This window comes from Rutilus rutilus, assembly GCF_951802725.1.
Source record: "Rutilus rutilus genome assembly, chromosome: 20".
Classification (NCBI taxonomy): Eukaryota; Metazoa; Chordata; class Actinopteri; order Cypriniformes; family Leuciscidae; genus Rutilus; species Rutilus rutilus.
Genome location: NC_140225.1, coordinates 11,324,517 through 11,345,754, shown reverse-complemented (window position 1 = coordinate 11,345,754; position 21,238 = coordinate 11,324,517). Strand labels below are relative to the sequence as shown.

The 21,238-nt window shown below is 37.7% G+C and overlaps 1 protein-coding gene across 2 annotated transcripts in view; it reads right to left on the bottom strand.

Moving 5' to 3' along the window:
• nrg3a (neuregulin 3a) overlaps nt 1–19,485 on the bottom strand; it is a 327,881-nt gene extending 308,396 nt beyond the window's left edge. For both annotated transcript variants that reach the window (XM_084391956.1, XM_084391957.1), the window contains exon 1: nt 17,654–19,485. In XM_084391956.1, coding sequence (XP_084248082.1) covers nt 17,654–18,350 — 697 coding nt within the window. In that variant the 5' untranslated portion in view covers nt 18,351–19,485. The remainder of the gene's footprint in view (nt 1–17,653) is intronic.
• Between the last annotated feature and the right edge of the window lie 1,753 nt (nt 19,486–21,238).

The following is a 21,238-nucleotide window of genomic DNA, read 5'->3' as shown; positions in this document are numbered from 1 at the left end:
TTATTTTTAGTGTCCAATCTATGCTGCTTGTGATTGTATTCAAAAGAACTACGTATTTATTGTTCCCTGTGATTCAGTTTAAATGGAGGCAGACAGTAAAATAAAACTATAGTACTATAAACTATGGCACAACAAACAACCCCAGGAAAAGCAACAGCAGTATTTGCTATTTAAATGTGTCTATTTAAGGTGAAGTTAGCGTAGTTAAATATACTGTATGGAAAAAGCAGAAATAAATAAAACAAACAAATATATCCAATAAAAATCTATGCTTGGCATATTACAAAATAATGCCTATGCTAAAATGATTGAGAAAATCTGGAAAGCAGATGCCCCCTAAAAAAGGAAAGCAAAAGCCCAAAACATTTGTGTAGTTCAAGGACGACTGGGGATAAAGGACTAGCAGAAATGTTTCCTTTTCTCTTTCATCCCTTGTCTCATTCTCACATTTGTAAGTTAAGCACCACTTGTACACAGCAATGATTAACAATTGTGGCCATTAGAGAGCTGCATAAGGTTTACAGTGAAGGGGTTAATCTAAACCGATGTAATCAAAATATCAACTTTGTCAGTGGATCCATATCAGGAACTGGGCCACATTTGCTTGTATTTTATTTTGTGTGTTGTTCATTAAAATCGAAAGTAAAAGTGAAATCCATAACAGAGCTGTAACGATGCCACTGTGCACTGGCAAGAAGGACAGATAATATTTAATGTAATAAACTGTGAAGAGGAGGATTCAGACTAAAATTACATAAGGTAGCTTCATCCAGATGCTGTTTTCAGTAAACATGGAGAAAAATTCATAATCAGAGATTATAAGGGGGCTGATGTGGTCACAGACTTGCGTGATGACAGCTGAGTTACTATCAGATTATTTAAGGGGCTCAGACAAAACACAGGGGGGTCCTGATTTTGGAAACATATGATACACTGGGCTAGAAAAGTATTTGCATAGCAATTTTTTGCATTTCTACACAAAACAAAAATTCAGTCATCTAATTAATTGTCTTTATTAAAAATGCTTTGTTGTGTTGATTTGAATTTATTTCTTCAATAAATGCAAATTATATTTTTTAGCCAATAAATTTATGTCAAGGCAAATGTTGTTATTGTTACATGTTGATCAATTCAATGCAATGACATTCGTTTATTTTAATAATGGCTCAAGTGGCTCAAGTGATGTATTACATCATGACACAAACATGAATTCACACCTGCTGCACCAATTATTAATTAGCTTTGATTGTTTATTTTCCCAGAGCTTGTGACTGACAAATCTATGCTAATGTGCTCAGTAGCACTAGAATCAGTGTGTGGCATACGAGTGTCTATGTATCCATGTACGAAAATGGTCTTGTTTCGCCTCCCATGGTTTACACAGTTATATGCAGCTCCGCTTTGAACATGAAAGCATGATTTGGGCCAGAGAGAGTTGCTGCCATTTACTGTTTTTCCCATGCAATTTAACAGTCCCGGCCTTGTGGCTGAACAACTAGAGAGGAGGTGGGAGGCTGGAGGTGTCAATTTCAAATTGAGTTGTGGATATAATATAATATTTTTAAAAAAGTGATTTTTTTTTTTTTACTTGATCTCTTTTTTTTATAGTTTTTCTTATTGCAATGGCTTTGTACATGCATCACAAACCTATAATATGATCCATTTAACTGGAAAAAACACAACACATACAGTATGTGTGTATATAAACTCATTTTAAATTAGATCATGTACACATACAACCATTCAAATGTTTGGGGTCAGATTTACTGAAAAAATAAATCGAATCCTGAAATAAATAGAAAAAATAAATGTATCATGGTTACCACAAAATTATTAAGCAGCGCTACTTTTTCTTAGTGCTCAAGAAATGTTTCTTGATGACTGAATGATTTCTGAATGATCATTTGACACTGAAGACTGGAGTATATTAAGGAATATTAAAATATATTAAAATAGAAAACGGTTATATTGAATTGTAATATTACTGTAATATATATTACTATCAATAAATGTTTTTATTGTATTTTATTATTATATTAGTTTTGAGTTCTGAAAATAACATTTTCATAGTACAATAATCAATGAATAAATCTCAAAAGATCAAGAAAAACTTTTATCCTACTCATCCCTTTAAAATTATATGTGCATTATGCCACCGTAAGATGTGCTGTTGTTTTGTAAAGAGCGTTCAATCAAACCAAACGTGTATGAAACCGGAGCAATAATGACTGATTGAGTCATTCACCACTACAAGGCTCCAGTAAAGGGAGCTTCTAATGTGTCATTTTTCTTGTTTATCTTCACACACACACACACACACACACACACACACACACACAAGCACAGGGATCTGAACGCTGTAGGTACTCAAAGCACTTATCAACTCATCTCATGAGCTTATTGCTCCCATTTAGTGTGGTTTTCATGAGCTTTACACTCCACACACACACACACACACAGACACAAACGCATATGGACATTTTGCATGTTTCGCTGTCTGTCTGGCAAAGAGACTAATGCATTCATTAATCCTTCATAAGTGTTTGCTTATGTACACAGTACACACACAACTTTACACAACACACCACTAGCATCTCTCTGGGTCTCTCTTTCTCTGTATAGAGATTATCAACAATTCACAGAGAAAAACTTTTTTCATCTATCCTTCCACTCCACATCCCCATCTGCCACCCCACAAAGGCCACGTGGCCATAGAGAGCAAGATAAACAGACACTGCCCTTCACTAACAGCATTCACACACAAAACTCACTGCATTATGATTTATTAGTCCTAAACGGGGAGATTTTTTAAAACTCATTTAGCGATTATGTAACAAGCTAAATGTCAGGCAGATATGGCATTATGCAAATCCACAGTGGTTTTGGCCTCATACATATTTATAACATCTCCTCTGCTTCAGCTAATCACAGGCTTGGATAAAGGTCAGGGGGAGGGGTCACCAAACAGCTGGTGTTTGGGGTGGCCATCTAAAACAAATACTGATATCCACACGCAGCCAAACTGGAAAAAGGTGAGTGGCTCTGCCGACGGCTAAAATTTATAGATTACACAACAGGTAGCGCTAGACTATTCCGCGGAAACCCTGCAGAAAACGCCTTTGGAGGAGTTCAGTGAAAGCGATGCCCATTTGATTCTGTCAGCATTAAGGCTGGAGCCTGCTTATTCCCCCATTTCCTGCCCTGGTATCGCATTTCACCACCATTACCGGCAAAGGACGGCCATCTGAGAGATCTGTCGTCCTCTTCCACCATCCATCACTCTGTGGCCCCTGGTTGTACACTCCATCACAAGAAAAACAAACTCACACACACACGCAGATAGACTGAGCAAACTGTGAAGGCAAGGCTGGCCAAGACAAGGCCGAAATATCTGATACACAAACAACTTTCTACAACCTGCTTAAAGCTGTCTATCTATGACTGTCTAGTATATTGTGACAGACAGGTTCATCTCTCTGACTGAGGCCATCATTGAGCAGTTGTTGCCTGAGCAGGGATATGTTCAACGGCGTCTAGCTGAGTATCTCGCTGCAAAAGGATTAACGTCCATCAAGATGCTTGGGGAAGTATGGTAAAAACTTGAAAATATTTATAATACATCCCAGATGAGAATACATTTGAAGTGTCACTAAAATATACCACATTAAAGCACACACAGACCAAAGGCTGTCATGTTTGATGTCGTAAAAGCACTTAGACAAGGCGTTTTCATCATATGATGCCTTGCGCGCACAAGATGCTGCACCCGAATACCCTGCTGAGATAAAAGGTACACATGTGATGGACACATCACACACACACACACTCAGTGGACTTTGAAGAGGGTTACACAAGAAATATATTGGACATTCTGAATTGTCTACATGTATATGGGTAAGAAATGTCCATTGATGTGTTTTAATGCCTTTCGCACACACTTTTCTGACTCCTGTCAAGGGAGACCAATAACTGGCCGCATGCTGCCTGCATAGAGGGCCGTATATCACCCTCTCACTAACCCCAAAATAATGTGATTCACACATCCGAGCACTGTGCATCGGTCTGAGCGCCTGCCTCTCCTTAAAGGTTAATAATTGTTTGGAACTGGATGCCTGAGGGTCTCTAACGCTAATGAGGGTGAAAAAGGTGCAAAGCGCTCAGGGAAGTTACTAGAAGTTAAACAAAAGAAGGATAGAAAATCATAAATCAGCTGCAGTTTTACATCACAGGTAGCAGGGACCCATTTACTAGTAATAACTAATATCATTTGGCTCTTAGACAGTGAAAGATCAGAGCACAGATCCATTCATACTAAAAGTGACAATTCATAATTAATTTGTAGGAGATGGTGAAAACATAAGATGATGTACAACTTGGAATGTATGAAAATGTGAAACTTTTACCATCGCAAACGGTACATATATACATACATATGTATATATGGATTATGTGTGTGAAAATTATACTTTTATTCAGCAAGAATGCATTCATTTGATCAAAAGTGACAGTAAAGGCATTTTCTACTCATTAAATAATCATGAATATTAATAAATAAAATATGTGATACTTTCCTATATAAAAATATTAATAACTCTCTCCCAAAAAAATATTAAGCTGCTCAACTGTATTTTCTATAGAATAATAATAATAATTATTATTATTATTATTGTTGTTGTTTTTGTCCATTATAATAATGGTTAGGTTTAGAGGTTGGGTTTAGGATGGGGCTCTATGGTTAGGTATGGTCAACTCGTATGAAGTCATGTTTTGTAAGACTTACCATTGTAAGACTTACCAGGGCAATAATGTATAATGTATTAATGTACATTTAGATTTTAGAAATTCATTTTAAAACAATAACATATGAAGTATCAACTTAATTCTTCAATTTTAAAGGGATAGTTCACCCCAAAAATGAAAACGGTCACCCAAATGTTGCTCCAAACCTCTTTTATTTTGGATAGTTATACCTTGGATATATTGAAGAATGTTTCAACTTTTTTTGCCCATACAATGAAAGGTGAATAAATTATGACATGCATTTCATTTTTGGGGTGAACTAACACTTTAAGTGCATTTTTTGCGATATTAAAATGCCATTGGGACTCCGAACAGACCATCTGGGTTAAGAAATGCATTATAATTGATGAGATGCAGGAAAAGCAGTGAAAAAGAGATGTTTCAAAATCTAGGTCTTGTCTCAGAATGAAAAATGGAGCGAGACAGCATCTATCTCCAGTCAGGTGGGTGCTGGTCCTCATCAGATGCTTGCACATTGGCATGTGCCATAAGAACTCACTGCACAGCTTGCTGGAATTTGTCTCCATAAATAAAAGATTAAGTCTGTAATCTGTAATAACTCTCTCTTCATATGTATTTCTATCACTCTCTCTCTCTCACTTCAGCGAAATGTCCCAGGTCTCCTCGCTGTCACTGAGATAGATTTACCAGACACATAAATGCTCCTTTTCCATCACTTTTTGATTTCAGTCAGTACATACACCACTGATCCAACAGCCAAAAATGTAGTGAACTACTTTTCTGTGGAGAAAGAGCAAAAGACAACCTTTCCAAGACTAAAATAAGTGTTTTGCGCCAAAACACATTGGGAACAATTATTTGCCCCCTTTTATTAAATACTTTTTGCAACTTCCTTTTTCCAAGATATATATATATATATATATATATATATATATATATATATATATATATATATATATATATATATATATATATATATATATATATATATATATATTATATATATATATATAGCATTTCTATATATATATATATCTTGGAAAAAGGGAGATCTATGTATCACATTTTAAAACAACAGAAATGTTTACCGTATTACTATGGTATTATCTAAACTTTGATCATTCACACACAAATTCTTCAGAACTAAGCACTGAATTTTGACATGTCAGACTGTCACACCTCTGAATTACTCATTTAACACAAAGGCAAACGGTCATTTTGATCTATCACCACCATCTCTGTTACTCTAAATTGACAGAAAGTAAGACACAAAAGAACTTCATTCTGAACCAGTGACTCTCTTAAGGCTCCTCGACTACTACTGTCAATCATCTCATCTGCACTGCCTCCATTTTGTGTCAGAACTGAGGAGTCCTGCCTAAGCATGAGCTTTCACTGACGATATTGTGAATACCTGATCATTCTAAATGGAGCAGAAATTGCAGTTTATCCCTAACATGACCGTTATCATTACCCCTCTTTGCTGTCCTCTACATGTTATCAATTGGCAAGTGAAACAGCTGCTGCATAGGGCTTGAATGACCGATAGAATGATACTTTCGGTGGTTGCACTATTAATTATTTACACCGCCTATAGAAAAAAAAAAGTTTCTGAGCTTAAAGCTGTAGAATATTACATGCATAATTTAAAATGGTGTCCTACATGGAGGGAGAGGAGATTGTATGGGGCAGTGAGAGAATCTTATGGGGCTCATCGTTGGCAAACTATTCACCCGTCACCATAAGAAAGTAGCAGAGTGGGTGGACAGACCTACTTTGTGCTAATGTAGTGAGACAGTGGGATCTAGTTTTATGGTTTTATAATACGGTATTACTGTTAGGCTGATGATCCCTAAAGCATTCCACTAAAGAAATCGGACAAGGTCAGTTAAAGAGAGCGCATGGCACTAAGAACATTTTCCAGTCAATGGCACCATTTCATCAACTCTCATTTCCAGGCCAACACGGAAACTGTGATTCAGAATTGAGAAGCTATATATATATATATATATATATATATATATATTTCATTCTTCACTCTCTGTGGAAGGAATCAGCATTTAGTTCATAAAAAAAAAAAAAAAATTTGTTTGGTTTCATTATGCATATTAGATCCCTACAGCAGTCATTTATGATTCTGACTCACATCTACAGTATGTGAGGAGTCAGAGGCATGAGGCTCAGTGGGAAACCATCAGTAAACGTTTGAAAGGTGGCTGAAACGGGAGAACGGCAGCACTAGAGCTGATGTGTTCACTCCTGCTGATGCCAAACGGATATGAGAAGGAAGACGCCGCATATGGCCTCTAACCGTCCGCATCCACGCTGACCGCTCCCCCGTACGCACTCAGACACTCACCGTGGGAGAGCTCGGACCACACATCCGTGCAAAACACTCGCTTCATTTCCACCATTCATCAACCTTGGTAAGACATCCGTGTGTGTGTGTGTGTGTGTGTGTGTGTGTGTGTGTGTGTGTGTGTGTGTGTGTGTGTGTGTTTGTGGGTGCATGTCTTTAATCTGCCATCTGAGCTGAGAGTGTGTTGGCTGGATGCTGTCACGGTATGTGAAGCCATGTCCTGAGGTGCAGTGTCCCTGTGACAGATCTGCCTCAATAACCACGAGAGAATGAGGAGAAGGCAAAAGAGAAAAAGTGAGGGAGAGAGACCTAAATGGAGAGCACATGGAGCACATTAGCCACCAACCAGCATTTTGGGGGAGAGATAGAAAGGGAGAGAGGGAGGGTAAGCAAAAAGAAAATGCTCTTAGCAGTCTAAATGAGTTCAGGCATAAGGGATCATGTCATGGCTGTAGGATCATTCCCTCGGGGCTATGAGAAGGACTTACCCCTGCTACAGCTGCACCATTCAGACAGCTCTAAAACTCGCACAGTCTTTATTCTTGTTTAGTCAAACTAGAATGGGAGAATCTAAATCTGTACTTTGACAGATTTAGTCAAACTACATCTGTCAGACTAGTGTGGGAGAGCAAATCATGTACAGCAGGCATTGAGATATTCCAAGTATGAATGTTGACACTACTTCATTGAAAAAGAGGAAAATAGAGACTCAAAATAGAGATGACGAGAAAACATCCTAAGGCTACGTCTTCATTAATCCAGATTTGAAAATGCCTCTTTTTTTTCTACGTTCTCTTCAGTCCAAACGGAGACTGCATTTTTGTCCTGTACAAACTGAGCTTTTTGAAGACGCTCTCCCAAAAGGATACATTTGAAAATGCCATTGTAGTTTGAAATGTGAAAACAGAAGCATTCAAAAACGATGACGCATGTTTAGTTATGTGACACATATTCTACTTATAGATGTCGTTATCTGGTTATTTTCATAGTTCTTAAAGGTGCTCTAAGCGATTCCGCGAGACGTTACTTCTTGTTGACATTCGAACTGTTGTCAAACAAAATGGAGGCTAGCTAGACCCTCCCTCCTCCTCATCCCACCTCCTCCCCTCCCTTCCGGCATAAAGGAAAGTCAAAGTAGTCACTACAAACAAAGTTAAGTTTTACTGATACTTCATTCAATGTGCAATGTCGCCAAGTTAGATAAAGGGTTTTATATATTGCAGAACAGAATGCAGAAAAAAAGAAACATTATCTTAAAATCGTTTCACCACCTGATGTTATAACTATAGCTCCCATACAAGGACGCAATAATAGCAAGATAACGTTAGCTTCGCATTTCCCAGTGAGCATAAACAACGTCGGCGTCGTAAACAAATTTAGTCAAAGTTGTCAATAGCATATAAATGAACATTCAAATTCATAACAAACCGTGGGTGAAAACAATCATTCACACAAATTGTCGCCCTACTGTGAATTTGCTTGATCATTTACAATAGAGATTGATCGCTAGCTGCTAGAAACATATTTAGCACCTTTAAAAATAAATGTTGCTTTGTACAATCTGCAAAGATGATGGAAAATTAATTCAGAGGAGATGACAATCTGCAAAGACAACTACATTTTGTTCTGCGGCAAAACTTGAGGGCAGTGGAATAATTTTGAGTGTAAATAACGCACCAGTAAGTAGTGGAATATTTTGCTAATAACATGATAGCATGAAAACTTTATTATGTCAAGTCTCTCAGTATTATCTATGTAAGTTTTTATCATCTTTTACACATGCGCAGTAAGATTATTTAAGCTTTTTTTTGACGTTTCAGTGTGGACGAGCAAGTTTAGGAAAAGGCTTGAATAGGCTAATGTGGCCGTTTTGAAATGAAAATGCCTAAAACAAAGCCTATCCAATTTCATGCCGCTTTTCTACCAAATTCAGGGGTGAAATTGAATTATTATGAAATTGCTTGTGATATCTAGTGCACTTACAAAGGACGGGGCTGTGTGGCTCCTCAAAACAAGCCCAGGAACAGAGAAAAGTGCTGTGCATGAGCAATCAAACCTGTGACACTAAAACTGATCCCAGTCAAAGTGCTGAGAGGCACAAGTCTCGTAGACAATCGCATGTGAATCAATATCTCATAACAGACTCTGGGAGTGCGATGTACTCTTTTATCCCTTAGGTAGCGCTGAAAGGGGACAACGCAAATCAGCCACAAACATACACAAACATATACAGCAAATAACTGAAATGGATATGCAGAGGAATTATTCTATGAGCCACTGCAGAAGAAAAGGCTTGCTAATTGTGTAAATCACCTTCTTTTAAGTTAATCCCAAGAGCTATTTAATTTGTGGACATGATGGTTTGAATTAATTATTACAGATATATGCCAATGTACTATGCCAACAGAGCATCTTTTTTTTTTTTTTGGTGCCATAGAACCACCATTTTGAGTTCCCCAAAAAACCTTTCAGTGAAAGGTCGTTAAATTTTTTTTTTCTTATTTTAATGAAAAAGAACATTTTAATAATCTAAAGAGCCTTTTTCCACTATAAAGAACCTTTTGTGCAATGGAAAGATTCCATTGATGTTAAAAGGTTAGTTCACCCTGAACTAAAAATTCTGTCATTAATTGCTCACCCATGTCATTCCATGACCGCAAGACTTTCGGTTTCTAGTAAATGCGTGTACTCCCTGGCAGTGTTGGGGAAAGTTACTTTTAAAAGTAATGCATTATAATATTGCATTACTCACAAAAAAAGTAACTAATTGTGTTACTTTTTATGAAAAGTAATGAGTTACAATACTTTTGCGTAAACTTTTTCTTACCTGGGCTGGTCTTGCTTGTTTGTTTTTTTAATAACAACAAAAAAAGTTGTATTATTGGTAAATGTTAAGGCCCTTTCACACCAAAAGTGAAGTGAATAAGCCTCAGGCTGAGGGAAATGCATATTTACTCCTGTACCGTAGAGGGCACCGCTCAAACAAACAAACCTTTCAGCTTCTGCTGTTCTGGAGTGAAGAACAATGGGATACAGGAGAAGGAAGTTCAACTCTCTTATTTCTAAATCTAATTTTAAGTCATTTTTGCTTATTAGTATGGTTGACTTAGATAATTGAAGGTCAGCAGCAAAGACATTGGTTAATAAAATGAGATTAAATAAATAAAGTATATTTGTGTAATTTAATATAGTTAAAATAAAAGTTTTGCGTACAATTCTGAGATTGCATTTTACTGTTTTTATTCATTTTGAGGAATACTGGATGTTTCGTGCAAGTGAGATGAGTAAATGCATGTTCACATTTAGTCTAGAACTAAAATAACCATCATGTTTACAAAGCACACACAACACCTCCTCACTTTATTTCTCTCAACATGGGGACAGAAGAGATGTCCGTCAATAAATGTGAAAAAGTAACTACAGTAGTGTTACTTATTTGAAAAAGTAACTTAGATATTTTGTTGTAAATTGAAAAAGTAATCTGATTACTTAACTCGTTACTTGTAATGAGTTACCCCCAACACTGCTCCCTGGACCTTTGCTTCTCATAATACTTCTGTATTTCACTACTACTACAACTACTACTTCATGACTTCTTGATTTCTAATGTATTAGTATAATAAGAATGATACTATTGTGGTTGTAAGGTAGGTAGATCTTTCTACAGCATTCTATTGTATTGGCTTGGATATTCAATAGGCTTTAAGCTGCAACAGTAACAAGCAGGATTGATAGTGGGGCTGTGCTCCTTTATACTGGCCTGCATTTTTGGGCTGAGAGAAAACATTATCCCTGATCTCTGATTGGCTGGGCTTCAGTACAATGTTTGTTGAGGGTTATGGTCCTCATTTGTCATGCCGGTCAGCTCTTTTTAAAGTCACAATGTGGTATTAGGCTGAAAAGCCTGAACACCATCAAGTGACCAAGGCAACCCGCCAAAGCAACTTGATATTCATTTGTCCACAGATTTTAAAGGGTTCGAAGTAGGCCTGCAAAAGCATAGGATACCACAAGACAAAAGAGAAGAAATGAAAGGGAAGTGGGAGAAACAAAAAGCAGTGAATAAAGCTAATGACATCACACATAATTAACGCTACACTGAAAAGAAAAGAAAAGAAAAATCTTTAAGTGTTTTGTCTTTTTTTCCATGTAAAAAAAAAAATCTAAACATCCTTAAATGCAAGATGGAATAACTTGACAAGCAAAATTATGATATAATTGTTTTCAGAGCATGCATAATATTAATATTATAAACTGATTCAGATGATGAGTACAAGAGTAAGTACTTTTGCAATAAGAAGAATGCACACAAAAAAAGCATTAGTCTGTGTCAGAAAGCATCATTAAGACTTAATGCAGCTATTAGTTAATTGAGAGCTCTGTGAATTCAATGTCATAAACAAGTATCTCTATCTTCATGGAATCAATGAAAGATCTATTTCCAAACCGTGCTTGTAATGATACTCTATATGACTGATCTAGACGCCCAATCCCTGTGACAGAAACTAAACCTGTGGTAATGAAGACAAAGCTTCCTCCTTTAACATTTGCCTCCAGCATAGCTGATGAACAGCTTATTGTTTTCTTATAAACATCCCATGCATCTTTTATCACCAACGATTTAAGCCATTCTCCTGCGATAAGTATTTGTTACCTCCAGAAACAAGGAGCTAGGGTGGGGGGGTGGGGTGGGGTTGGGGTAAAAAAAGTGCTAATCCGCACACGATTCAAGAATTTTGCACTCCTTGGCGTGTAACTAAATGGAAAATGCAGAAATGATTTGCATTTGAACCAGAGTTCAGCACTTCACAAATATCCTGCTAGGCATTCAGGAGTTTATAATCGCTACTGTTATTTTCTAAAAGGCATCCCTCATTCAGAAATGTCAGCTGTCAACATTTTTTATGCTAATTTCAACTTAAAACTGCAAAAAGGAAAAAAGTTTTGAACAAAGTGGTCAAATGGCTGTTAATGACATTCATTTCCATATATCTAGAACATTAAGACTCTTAATCATTGGAAGAAATAAGGTTACATTGCAAGCTTGAAAAATAGAAGGTTGTTAAACAGACTATTTGATCGAATTATGGCACTATTAAATCACCTAAATAAAAGATCAAGGGTTCAAGCTCATTAACATCAATGGCTATGTTTACATGCGCAACTTTTGTTTCAATCAGACTGAATTGATTCCGATTGATGAATCTGAATGTAGTTTACATGAACGCTAAACATGTGATCGGGTTAATTGCGTTTATATGCCACAAGCTTCAAATCGGAATAAGTTTTTTGACATGCGCACACTGCACGAATATACAGAGTTTCCCGCTATTTGCGCATACTAACTATTCCCCTTTATTTGTTTTAATAAATGAGCATATGAACTGTTGTGCCGTGCTGCTTATATTTATCACGCAGTAAAAATGCCGTCTGTGGATAAGAGTTGTCCTGCTCCACTTCACAGACACTGAGTGAAAGGAGAATTTTAGAATGACGGGACACTCATTTATATGACACTATTCAACAGGAAGAAAAGCTCGTTCCGTGCGTCATGGGTCATTACCCAATTTAACGTCATTGCACATATGCCCAGTCCTTTCAGTTTCGGTTTTCAATCGATCAAGTGTTTACATGTTCTCTCGATCAGAAATTTCATTCAGATCGAGCTCAATCAGATCGATTAAGGTGCTTACATGAAGGCTTTTCAGTCCGATTGAGTCATCAATCCGATTACTAACGGGTTATTTGGTTGCATGTAAACGTAGCCATTGACCAACATAAATGGACAGTTCACCCTGGGAATGAGATTTTTAATTAATCATAACTAATGATGCATAGGCATCTGGGGTTACCGATGTAGTCAGAGAAGCTATTATTCTTAAGCATCTTATGCGGTCTGAATACTAGTATTTCTAGTCTTAGGCATCTGGGTTTACCTGATGTTGTCAGAGTAGTTAATCTTAGGCATCACAGAGCTGACTGACAAGACAATGGCGGAAGATTTGGTTTCAAAGAGAAATGTAAAAGCACCCATTTTGCAATATTTTGGATTTAAACCCATGCTAATAGGGAACCTGCAAAAGGTTAGTTGTGTTTTTCTAGTTGTTGTGTTTTTTTATTTATTAGTAATAATAATAATGAACACACCATTTTAAGCAATTGCAGGCTCATTTGAAAGTGAAAGTAAAATGTGCACGGCCACACAGACATTCATAACAGGGCGGAGCAGTCACCACTGCCTGTTTTTATAGTCCTCTCCTCCACCTCTATTTATAAAACCCTGCACATTTCTCATCCCTTTCCCTGATAATTTCTCAGCATACCCTTGTCAATTATTCACATGCTCTTCTACATATTGAACATGTTTCCCTTTCTAAGCATTAATATTTAAAGCTTCATCCCTCCTTTAGGAAATTGTAAAAAGATAAATCAAAGTGACATTTTTTTTTTAAATAGTCTCAGTGAAATTAAGCTCTAATGGTACTAGAAGGGAGCGCTTTTATGGCTTTCTATTAAAATAGGAAATAGACAGACAAGGCAAATAAATCACCTCATCTTCAAACATAAATTCTGAATGATTTTGTCATTTAAGACAGCATTGATTTAATGTCAGAATCATCAAATGATTCCACTCTCATTTGTATTTTGAGACCAAATGTGTGACAGTGGAGTAAATGCCCAATACAGTGTGCTAGGTGACATGAACTAATCCTCGCAATCAGCTTGATGTTACAAAACAAAGGAAGAATCAATGGTCATTAAATGGCATTCAGTTGGAACCAGGAATCATGTCAGCCAGTTTCAACCAAAGCTGTTTTCATTTAATGTTACAATTGATTCGGCTTCATAATCGATCACATTGAGATATGGCTTTTATATGGTTAGTTCATCGTAAAGTGCCTCCAGCACTCATTGCAAATTTGCATTAATCTCTAACTACCTATGCTCATTGTATTAGCTGCTAACAGATCCATGGCAGCAGCAACAGAAGTTCCATGTCCTCAACCAAACATAACTAACAGATTCATTAAACTAAATCACAGGCCACTCAATTCACATCAGCCAATCTTGTGGACAGTTATTCTAGGAAAACAAATTGGTCTCTTCATCTGGAAAATCACTGAAATATCTGTTCTTATCTAGCTGTAATATCAAGTATGGCGAGCAGTAATGAGTTTTAAGATAAGCCACAGCTGTGAGCTCTCAAACGCATTTGGATCACAAAAGTTTTAGTTATCTTTTTCTCTGTGCTATAGATAAAGGTATAGGCAAGTCTTGCTAGGGGACACAAAGGATTAAGATATCCTCTGTCAGACAACTGAAATGGTAATGAATTACTGCATAACCCAAGTATACGATAAGGACTTGTTCAAAGACTTATGACACCTCCTAAAATCCACAGGTTCTTTTTGATTACTGTGAATAGAGGGGGGTCTACATTACTAGAAAAAGCATGGGTCAACAGTAAGTTGTTTAAGCATATATTTGTATATTTACAAGAAAATATTAATTTCTCCATTACTTTTTACTTCTGACATTTATACTTAAAAAAAAAATATATATCTACAAATATTTTTCTCCAGAATTTTTACAAAGAAATATACACACATACACACACAACTAAATAGTATTTATTCACACATAATAACCAAAAATATATGTTTTATATATTTTGTATGGTGTCCTTTGGCCTTGACAACAGCTTGCAATCTTGCTGGCATTGTTGCAGACTTTTCCACAGTCTCTAGGGAACTATGAAATCAGTTTAATGTTTTTCCCAAATTCCGTTTTATTTTTTCCCCAATGTCATTGCAGTGTCTGTAGTTAAGTATGTATAAAAGATGTATAAAATGTTCTCAGACATAAACACAGTTGAGTCATTTCGTGTAAAAATCCACCAAATTTCAGAAACTTTCCCAGATCAATTATTATTTTATATTTTTCTGAAGAAAGACAAACATCAATGAAGTAGAAAGCCATAATATTAAATGTGATGGGTGTATATTTACTGAGTAATTTACTCCACCTGAGATTTGGAGTCAGATTACAGAAAAAAAATAAAATAAATGTTGACCAAAGTTTGTAGGATATACCTGTAACTCATATCAAAGAAATCTTAATATCCTTTTAGATTCTAACTCTTAACAAACTTTTCTTTTGGTTTCTTCATTTTAAAGGCCCAAGAGTAAATTGGTATACATTTTCAATGGTTGCACATTTTAAGAAGAACAAATAATGTTGAAACTAGAAATATACACACAATTAAACATTCCTGAGTCCCATAATAAACATTATTTTTCCAAAGTTTGTGTGCCTGTAACTGTAAAAGCATCTCTTGTAAAAATCTCAACATCTATATTCTCAATCTTAATAAATTAATTCGTAATATTTATTTTGTAATCTTCATTTTAAAGGCCCTATATGGTTAAATTATTGAATTATGTATATTATGTCTAAAATTACTGAATTTTACCCATTTTCAATATAGCTACACCAACGGATATTATTGTAGATATCATCAACCTCTATTCAAAACAATAAACTTAAAAGGTTTTTTTTTTTTTTTTTTTTTTTTTTGTCAGGAAGATAGGCTACATATTATTTAAAAGCACAATAACTGAACATCTTTGAAATTTCATCCAAAAAAGCATTTAGACAATGGCACTTATTTGAACTTGGCCTAAATGTTGTTGCAACCATGTATGAATAAATGAAAATGCATATTTTTTCAGATAAAGAGAACTTAAGAGGATTAGTATGGGCTGCTTTTTAATGCTTGAGACTTTATTGGTTATTTTGTGTTTCAATAACGTGTCCAAGAATACGTTACAAGTTACTTTAAGTGTACTTACCTGCTTTTTATTTATTCATCAACAAAAAAAAATTGTTTCGCACCGCGGAAATCATAGGGCCATAAATCTGTGCTGTTATTGACTTCCAAATAGTTTCTAGTTGTTCCCAGAGACTTGCTTTTGATGAAACTTTAGTGCGATCTATCTTTTAATCCACTAAATCTCAAATTTGTTCAATAGGATTTAAGTCTAAACTTTGACTTGGCCAACTGTGACTAAAGAGCTTACACATACTGGTGGATTAACCATTAAATTATTTTGGTGATCACCAATACTTTTAGTTCAGGGTAGCTGTGGCACAAATCTTACATTGGGTGGTGGTCTTATTAGCACTTATATATGAACCACTTCTCGGCTCAGTTGGCTAACCGCCCTGAACCTTGCTAGTAGAAGGTTCAGCGGGTATAGTGATGTCGCAGTTAAGGATTTGTCACTTCCCTTTTGCCTGGCTACCAGTTTCTCTGTAGCTGGATAAGCGCACAATTTGAGCGACATAAACACAAATTAACGAAAAAATTACAAGAAATATCCAATCATCTTCTATTAACACAGTTGCAATTTACATCTTATATTGTCTGTAAACTTTTGCGTTACAAAGGCAACAACTGGCACATTTATATTACATCCTAAAGAGCTCCGTTATCAGCACCACAGTGGAAAATTAAATCAAATCCATGCTGGCTGGCCCGGATCAGCAAAGAATGGAACGGTTTAAGCAAAGAAAATGGTTTGGCCTGACAGTGGAAAAAGAGTTGTTGTAATCCTTATGACAAGTATTCAAACTACCTAAATGTCACTGTGAACAGGCTGTCCACTGCATGCAAATTAATGTGATCATTAATTGTGAATGCATCTGTATCTGGGCATTCTGATGACTACAGTTTAGCCACTATAATCCCACAGTGCAATCACATATGGATAGCATATCTTGATGTCAGGTAATAAATATACTGTTAGCAGGTGCGAGCAATCAGGCATGATGATGCAATCAATTTCTGCGATATTAAATTTTTATTTCACTGATATTACACTGAGACGTAACATTCACAATCCAGCACACAATCCAGTTTTCTTATTTTCAGAGGCTCCTTTAGTTTTCAAATGAACAACAAAATGTGCTGTTTAAAATGTGTCAATTCTATAAATTTAAGCAATGTATAGCTCCATCATTAGACCCATTGCTCGCAGCTCTTCAAGTAACCAAATATAAAGATAGAATCAGCAAACGCAGAGCTAAAGAAACCATATTCTGAGGTTCCCTACAGTAACTGACATCCTGATACAAGCTTTTTCACGTGCTGCGGCCAGTGAAAAATGATAAAATAAGAAACAAACCTTTTTCACACTATTATACCAATGAAATTCTCTTCATATTTCTTGATTCAATATATGACATTTTGAAACACAGGGAGTGGCCAGAGTCGCTGCTTGTCATTAGTGTTTCTGCCGCTCCCTGGCGACATGATAGACAGGACTGTATGCGGCCACGAGTCTGTCATGCTTCGCTTCTGGGATGTCATTAACACAATATACATGTGCTAACATTACCATGCAAAACTGCAATCTGCAAAGCAAGTCAACAAAGACTGTCTGATCACCAATATTCCCCAACAGCAGTAGAACTGCACAGCTCTTGCACTAGCAAAACCAGCAAGAACTGATAATAAAGTATCAAACTTACGTGTCTTGCGGCTGACATGGGTTCGACCAGGTGTGGTCACATGCCTCTCGGATGACTGCTCTCTGGTCCACATTTGGGTGGAGTCGTTTAGGACTGCTGGGTTGGAGGGAGAGGGGCTGGATGTGGACGTATGGACAGTAGACGTGGTGGTAGAGACCACGGTGGTCGTAAAGGTGGGATTACGTGGGACAAAGCGAGTAGAGGGGCTCTTCTGTGTCACCTGACTGCCGGATGCCCCACTACCTCTAGGAGGAATGTTTGGAGGAGTTCCCGTTCGAGTCCTGCTCTGCACCACTGAGGTGACGGTGGCACTGACCGAGCTGACACCACCAATAGTGGTTGTAGTGGTGGTGGTGTCAGATCCCTTAGGAAAAGTGCTAGGCTTGGACAGAAAGATGGGGTCCTGGCCAATACCCTTGGCGTCCACCAAGTCTGTGGGCACATAGTCCCGCACAGAACCCACTACGATCCATTTCAGCAGCATGAGACTGAGCCCCAGGCCTATGAAGCCAATGAGAAGCGGAACCACACAGAGCCAGGTCTGTTGGCGGGGCCAAAGGGCACAGGTCCCACACCTTAAAATGCCACCACGCACAGGGGCCTGGGCTTGTTCACGTCCACCGGAGCCGCCTCTCCCATCAGGCTCCTCCAGTACCATAGCCCCCGAGTTGTTCACGGTTCCCGAGCTGTCACTCATCTCGCCTGTGGCACACTAAGGGTTAACCCCAAGGCCAAGAGCACGGCAGACATGGATAGCACAAGGTGAAATTCTGGCCAGAAGTGCCAGACATTGGAAAAAAACGGAAAGTAAGACAACCGCAAGAACAAATAATTATGAACAGAAAAGAACAGAAATAATTATGAACACATCAAGGCAGACAAATCACAACCACACACTGCCACACACTAATACACATACACGCACTCACAATCAGACAAACACATACACCCAATAGAATTCCGGAGGTGGAAATATCAGCGGTTGCAGAATCCAGCAAAAAGACAGTCCTTTAGTCAAGTTCCACCATAACGACCAGACGACTTCCAGCTCGCCACAAGATCACCAAAACAGTACAAATGTTAAATAAAGGTGCCGAGCAAAGAAGGTGGAAGGAAAGGGAGGAGTGAAATCATCTGCATGTCTCCGAGCACCAGCCGTTGCAGCAGCACTCTCTGTCGTCAGATTATCAAATCCCTCTTTTTGCAGATGACACCACGGTAAGATTTATCCTCTGATCTTATCACTCCATGCATTGCAATATTTAAAGGTGGAGTTCAGTAAAAGTTAAACACTGACTCATATTTTCCCTGTTTCATTCACACCAATTCCTTTTTCAAGGTCTCGATCGGACTTGTATTTGAGCGCTGAGTCAGCTATACATATCCCAGGAAGCTGGTTCCCTCACGCAGGAGGACTCACCGTTGACCATGAAGCAATAATGTCCCCTTTTCCACAAGCAAAGCTCCTGATGAATTATAGCATCCTTAAGGGAGCAAGGGACCTGCAGCACGAACCCAGTACGTGCAAGCTGAGCAATAAACCCGGTCGAGGAGGCAGTGGCATGTGCAGAGTTGTCCTGGAGGAGATGGTGGATGATTAAATCCGTTAGCAGTGCAAATCCGTTCTGAACAGTGCCTGATGAGCGACCCACTGCCGTAGAGTGAGCCGCTGATATCGTGCAAAGCAGTGGGCATACGCTCAGCCTCTATCTACATTCCTCCACTGAGAGCGCGCAAGAGAGAATGAGAGAGAGAGAGTGAGAGAGAGGAGCAGCGCGATGAGGGGAGGGAGTGAGGGAGGGAGGGAGGGAGGAGTGAGCTTGTTCGAAGACGGACAGAAAAAGAAAAAGAGAAGGGTTAAAAAAAGACAGTATGCAGGTTTTCCATAAGACAACATTCATCCTTTCCTCATTACGGTTGTATTTGTTTTGCATGTCTGTTGTTCCCTCCTAGGGCTCCCATGTCTAAAGAGTCCGGACTAGCGCGTGTTCCCGCTCTAATCTCCTGTGGGATTTTAACATGGCTCAAGCCTACGACACTGCAGCCAGACACATACACAGACAGCCTTCTACACTACCCTACTGCTGATGCCAGGAAAGAGGAAGGGAGAGAGAGAGAGAGAGAGAGATGCACGATGAGAGAGAGAGAGAGAGGGGAGGCACTGCACCTGCTCTCTTCACAAGAACATTCCCCACCCCTTTAGAGAGAGAGAGAGAGAGAGAGAGAGAGAGAGACAGAGAGAGAGAGGGAGGGGAGAAACAAGGAGAGATAAGTACAAGAGTTGAGAAAGCATTCACAGCAGGATGAGATAGAAAATGAGAGAAGCAGAGGGCAAGAGAGAGAAAGACAAGATACGGGAAAGAAATAAAGAGATCCGTGTCAGTGCTCTGCAGTATTAGCAGAAAAGAGATTACTGACTGCTGTAAACAAAGTGAGTCTCAGCATCTCTCTTTCAGGACTGTCAATCATGCAACCAGCCCCTCCTCATGTCTAAGATACTGTGAGAACTGGAAGAGGGAGAGAAAACGAGTTCAATTAATGGATGGTAAGAATTATGAGTTGTGTGCAGTGTCTAATGGGTGGTATTTTTAAAATAGACTGTAGTGCAACAATAAAGCGTAGTAATTAAATGGAGTGGATAACACTTTAATATTTAAAGACAACAGAGATTCTGGGTTGTTTTCTGCTGGTTCAAACTCATTTTAAAGGTGTACTCCATATTTTCTTGTTTAAGTTGTGCTGGCTGATATGGCAGCCCTCTTGGACTTATACTGACACCTAGCGGGTGCAGATGTATCATCCCGCAAAAGCAAAAGTTTTTAAGTTACCAACACAACTGTACAAATATGCCATTTCCCATGAGCCATAATTAATTCCACAAGTGAAAGTCTCAATTTACAGTCAGGTTACTGAAATCGATCAACAACAACTTGAGTGAGACGCATCATTCCATTTATTATTATTATTATTATTATTATTACTACTACTACTACTACTACTACTACTACTACTATAGACAAATGTTAGTCACATATGACCAAAAAAATGCAATACTGACAGCAGAACCCAGAAAATGTGTAAAAGCCTATTTCTGAGAAGACATAAAATATTACTTACATATATTTATATACTGTAACGTATATAGCTTATATAATAATTATAAACTAATATATAATCTTACCTTGGCAGTTAAAAACGAAATGGTCTTGGCCATTATGATTTGTCAACACAATGTATACAATTGTGATTGACTGTAATCTGCTGAGGTTGGAAGTGGAAATTTTCAACTCCTGTATTCCTATATACAACTTCATCTGGAACATGTAGCATTCTGGTGTTCAAGTGATTTTATAAGGAGTCTTCAGCTCATCTGAGTAAACTTGACCTTAAGTATTTCAAGTCTACTCACATATTGCTTTACAGTATGTGTGTTAAGTAGAAATCACAGAGTGCACTTTTAAAAAGCACCTGATTGTACTGTTGCAACACAGATGACCTGGATCTAACATCCAATAAATCCAATCCATCTGAGACAGAAAAAAAGTCCTCCAGCAAATAATCCCAAAAATGCATTACAAATTAAAG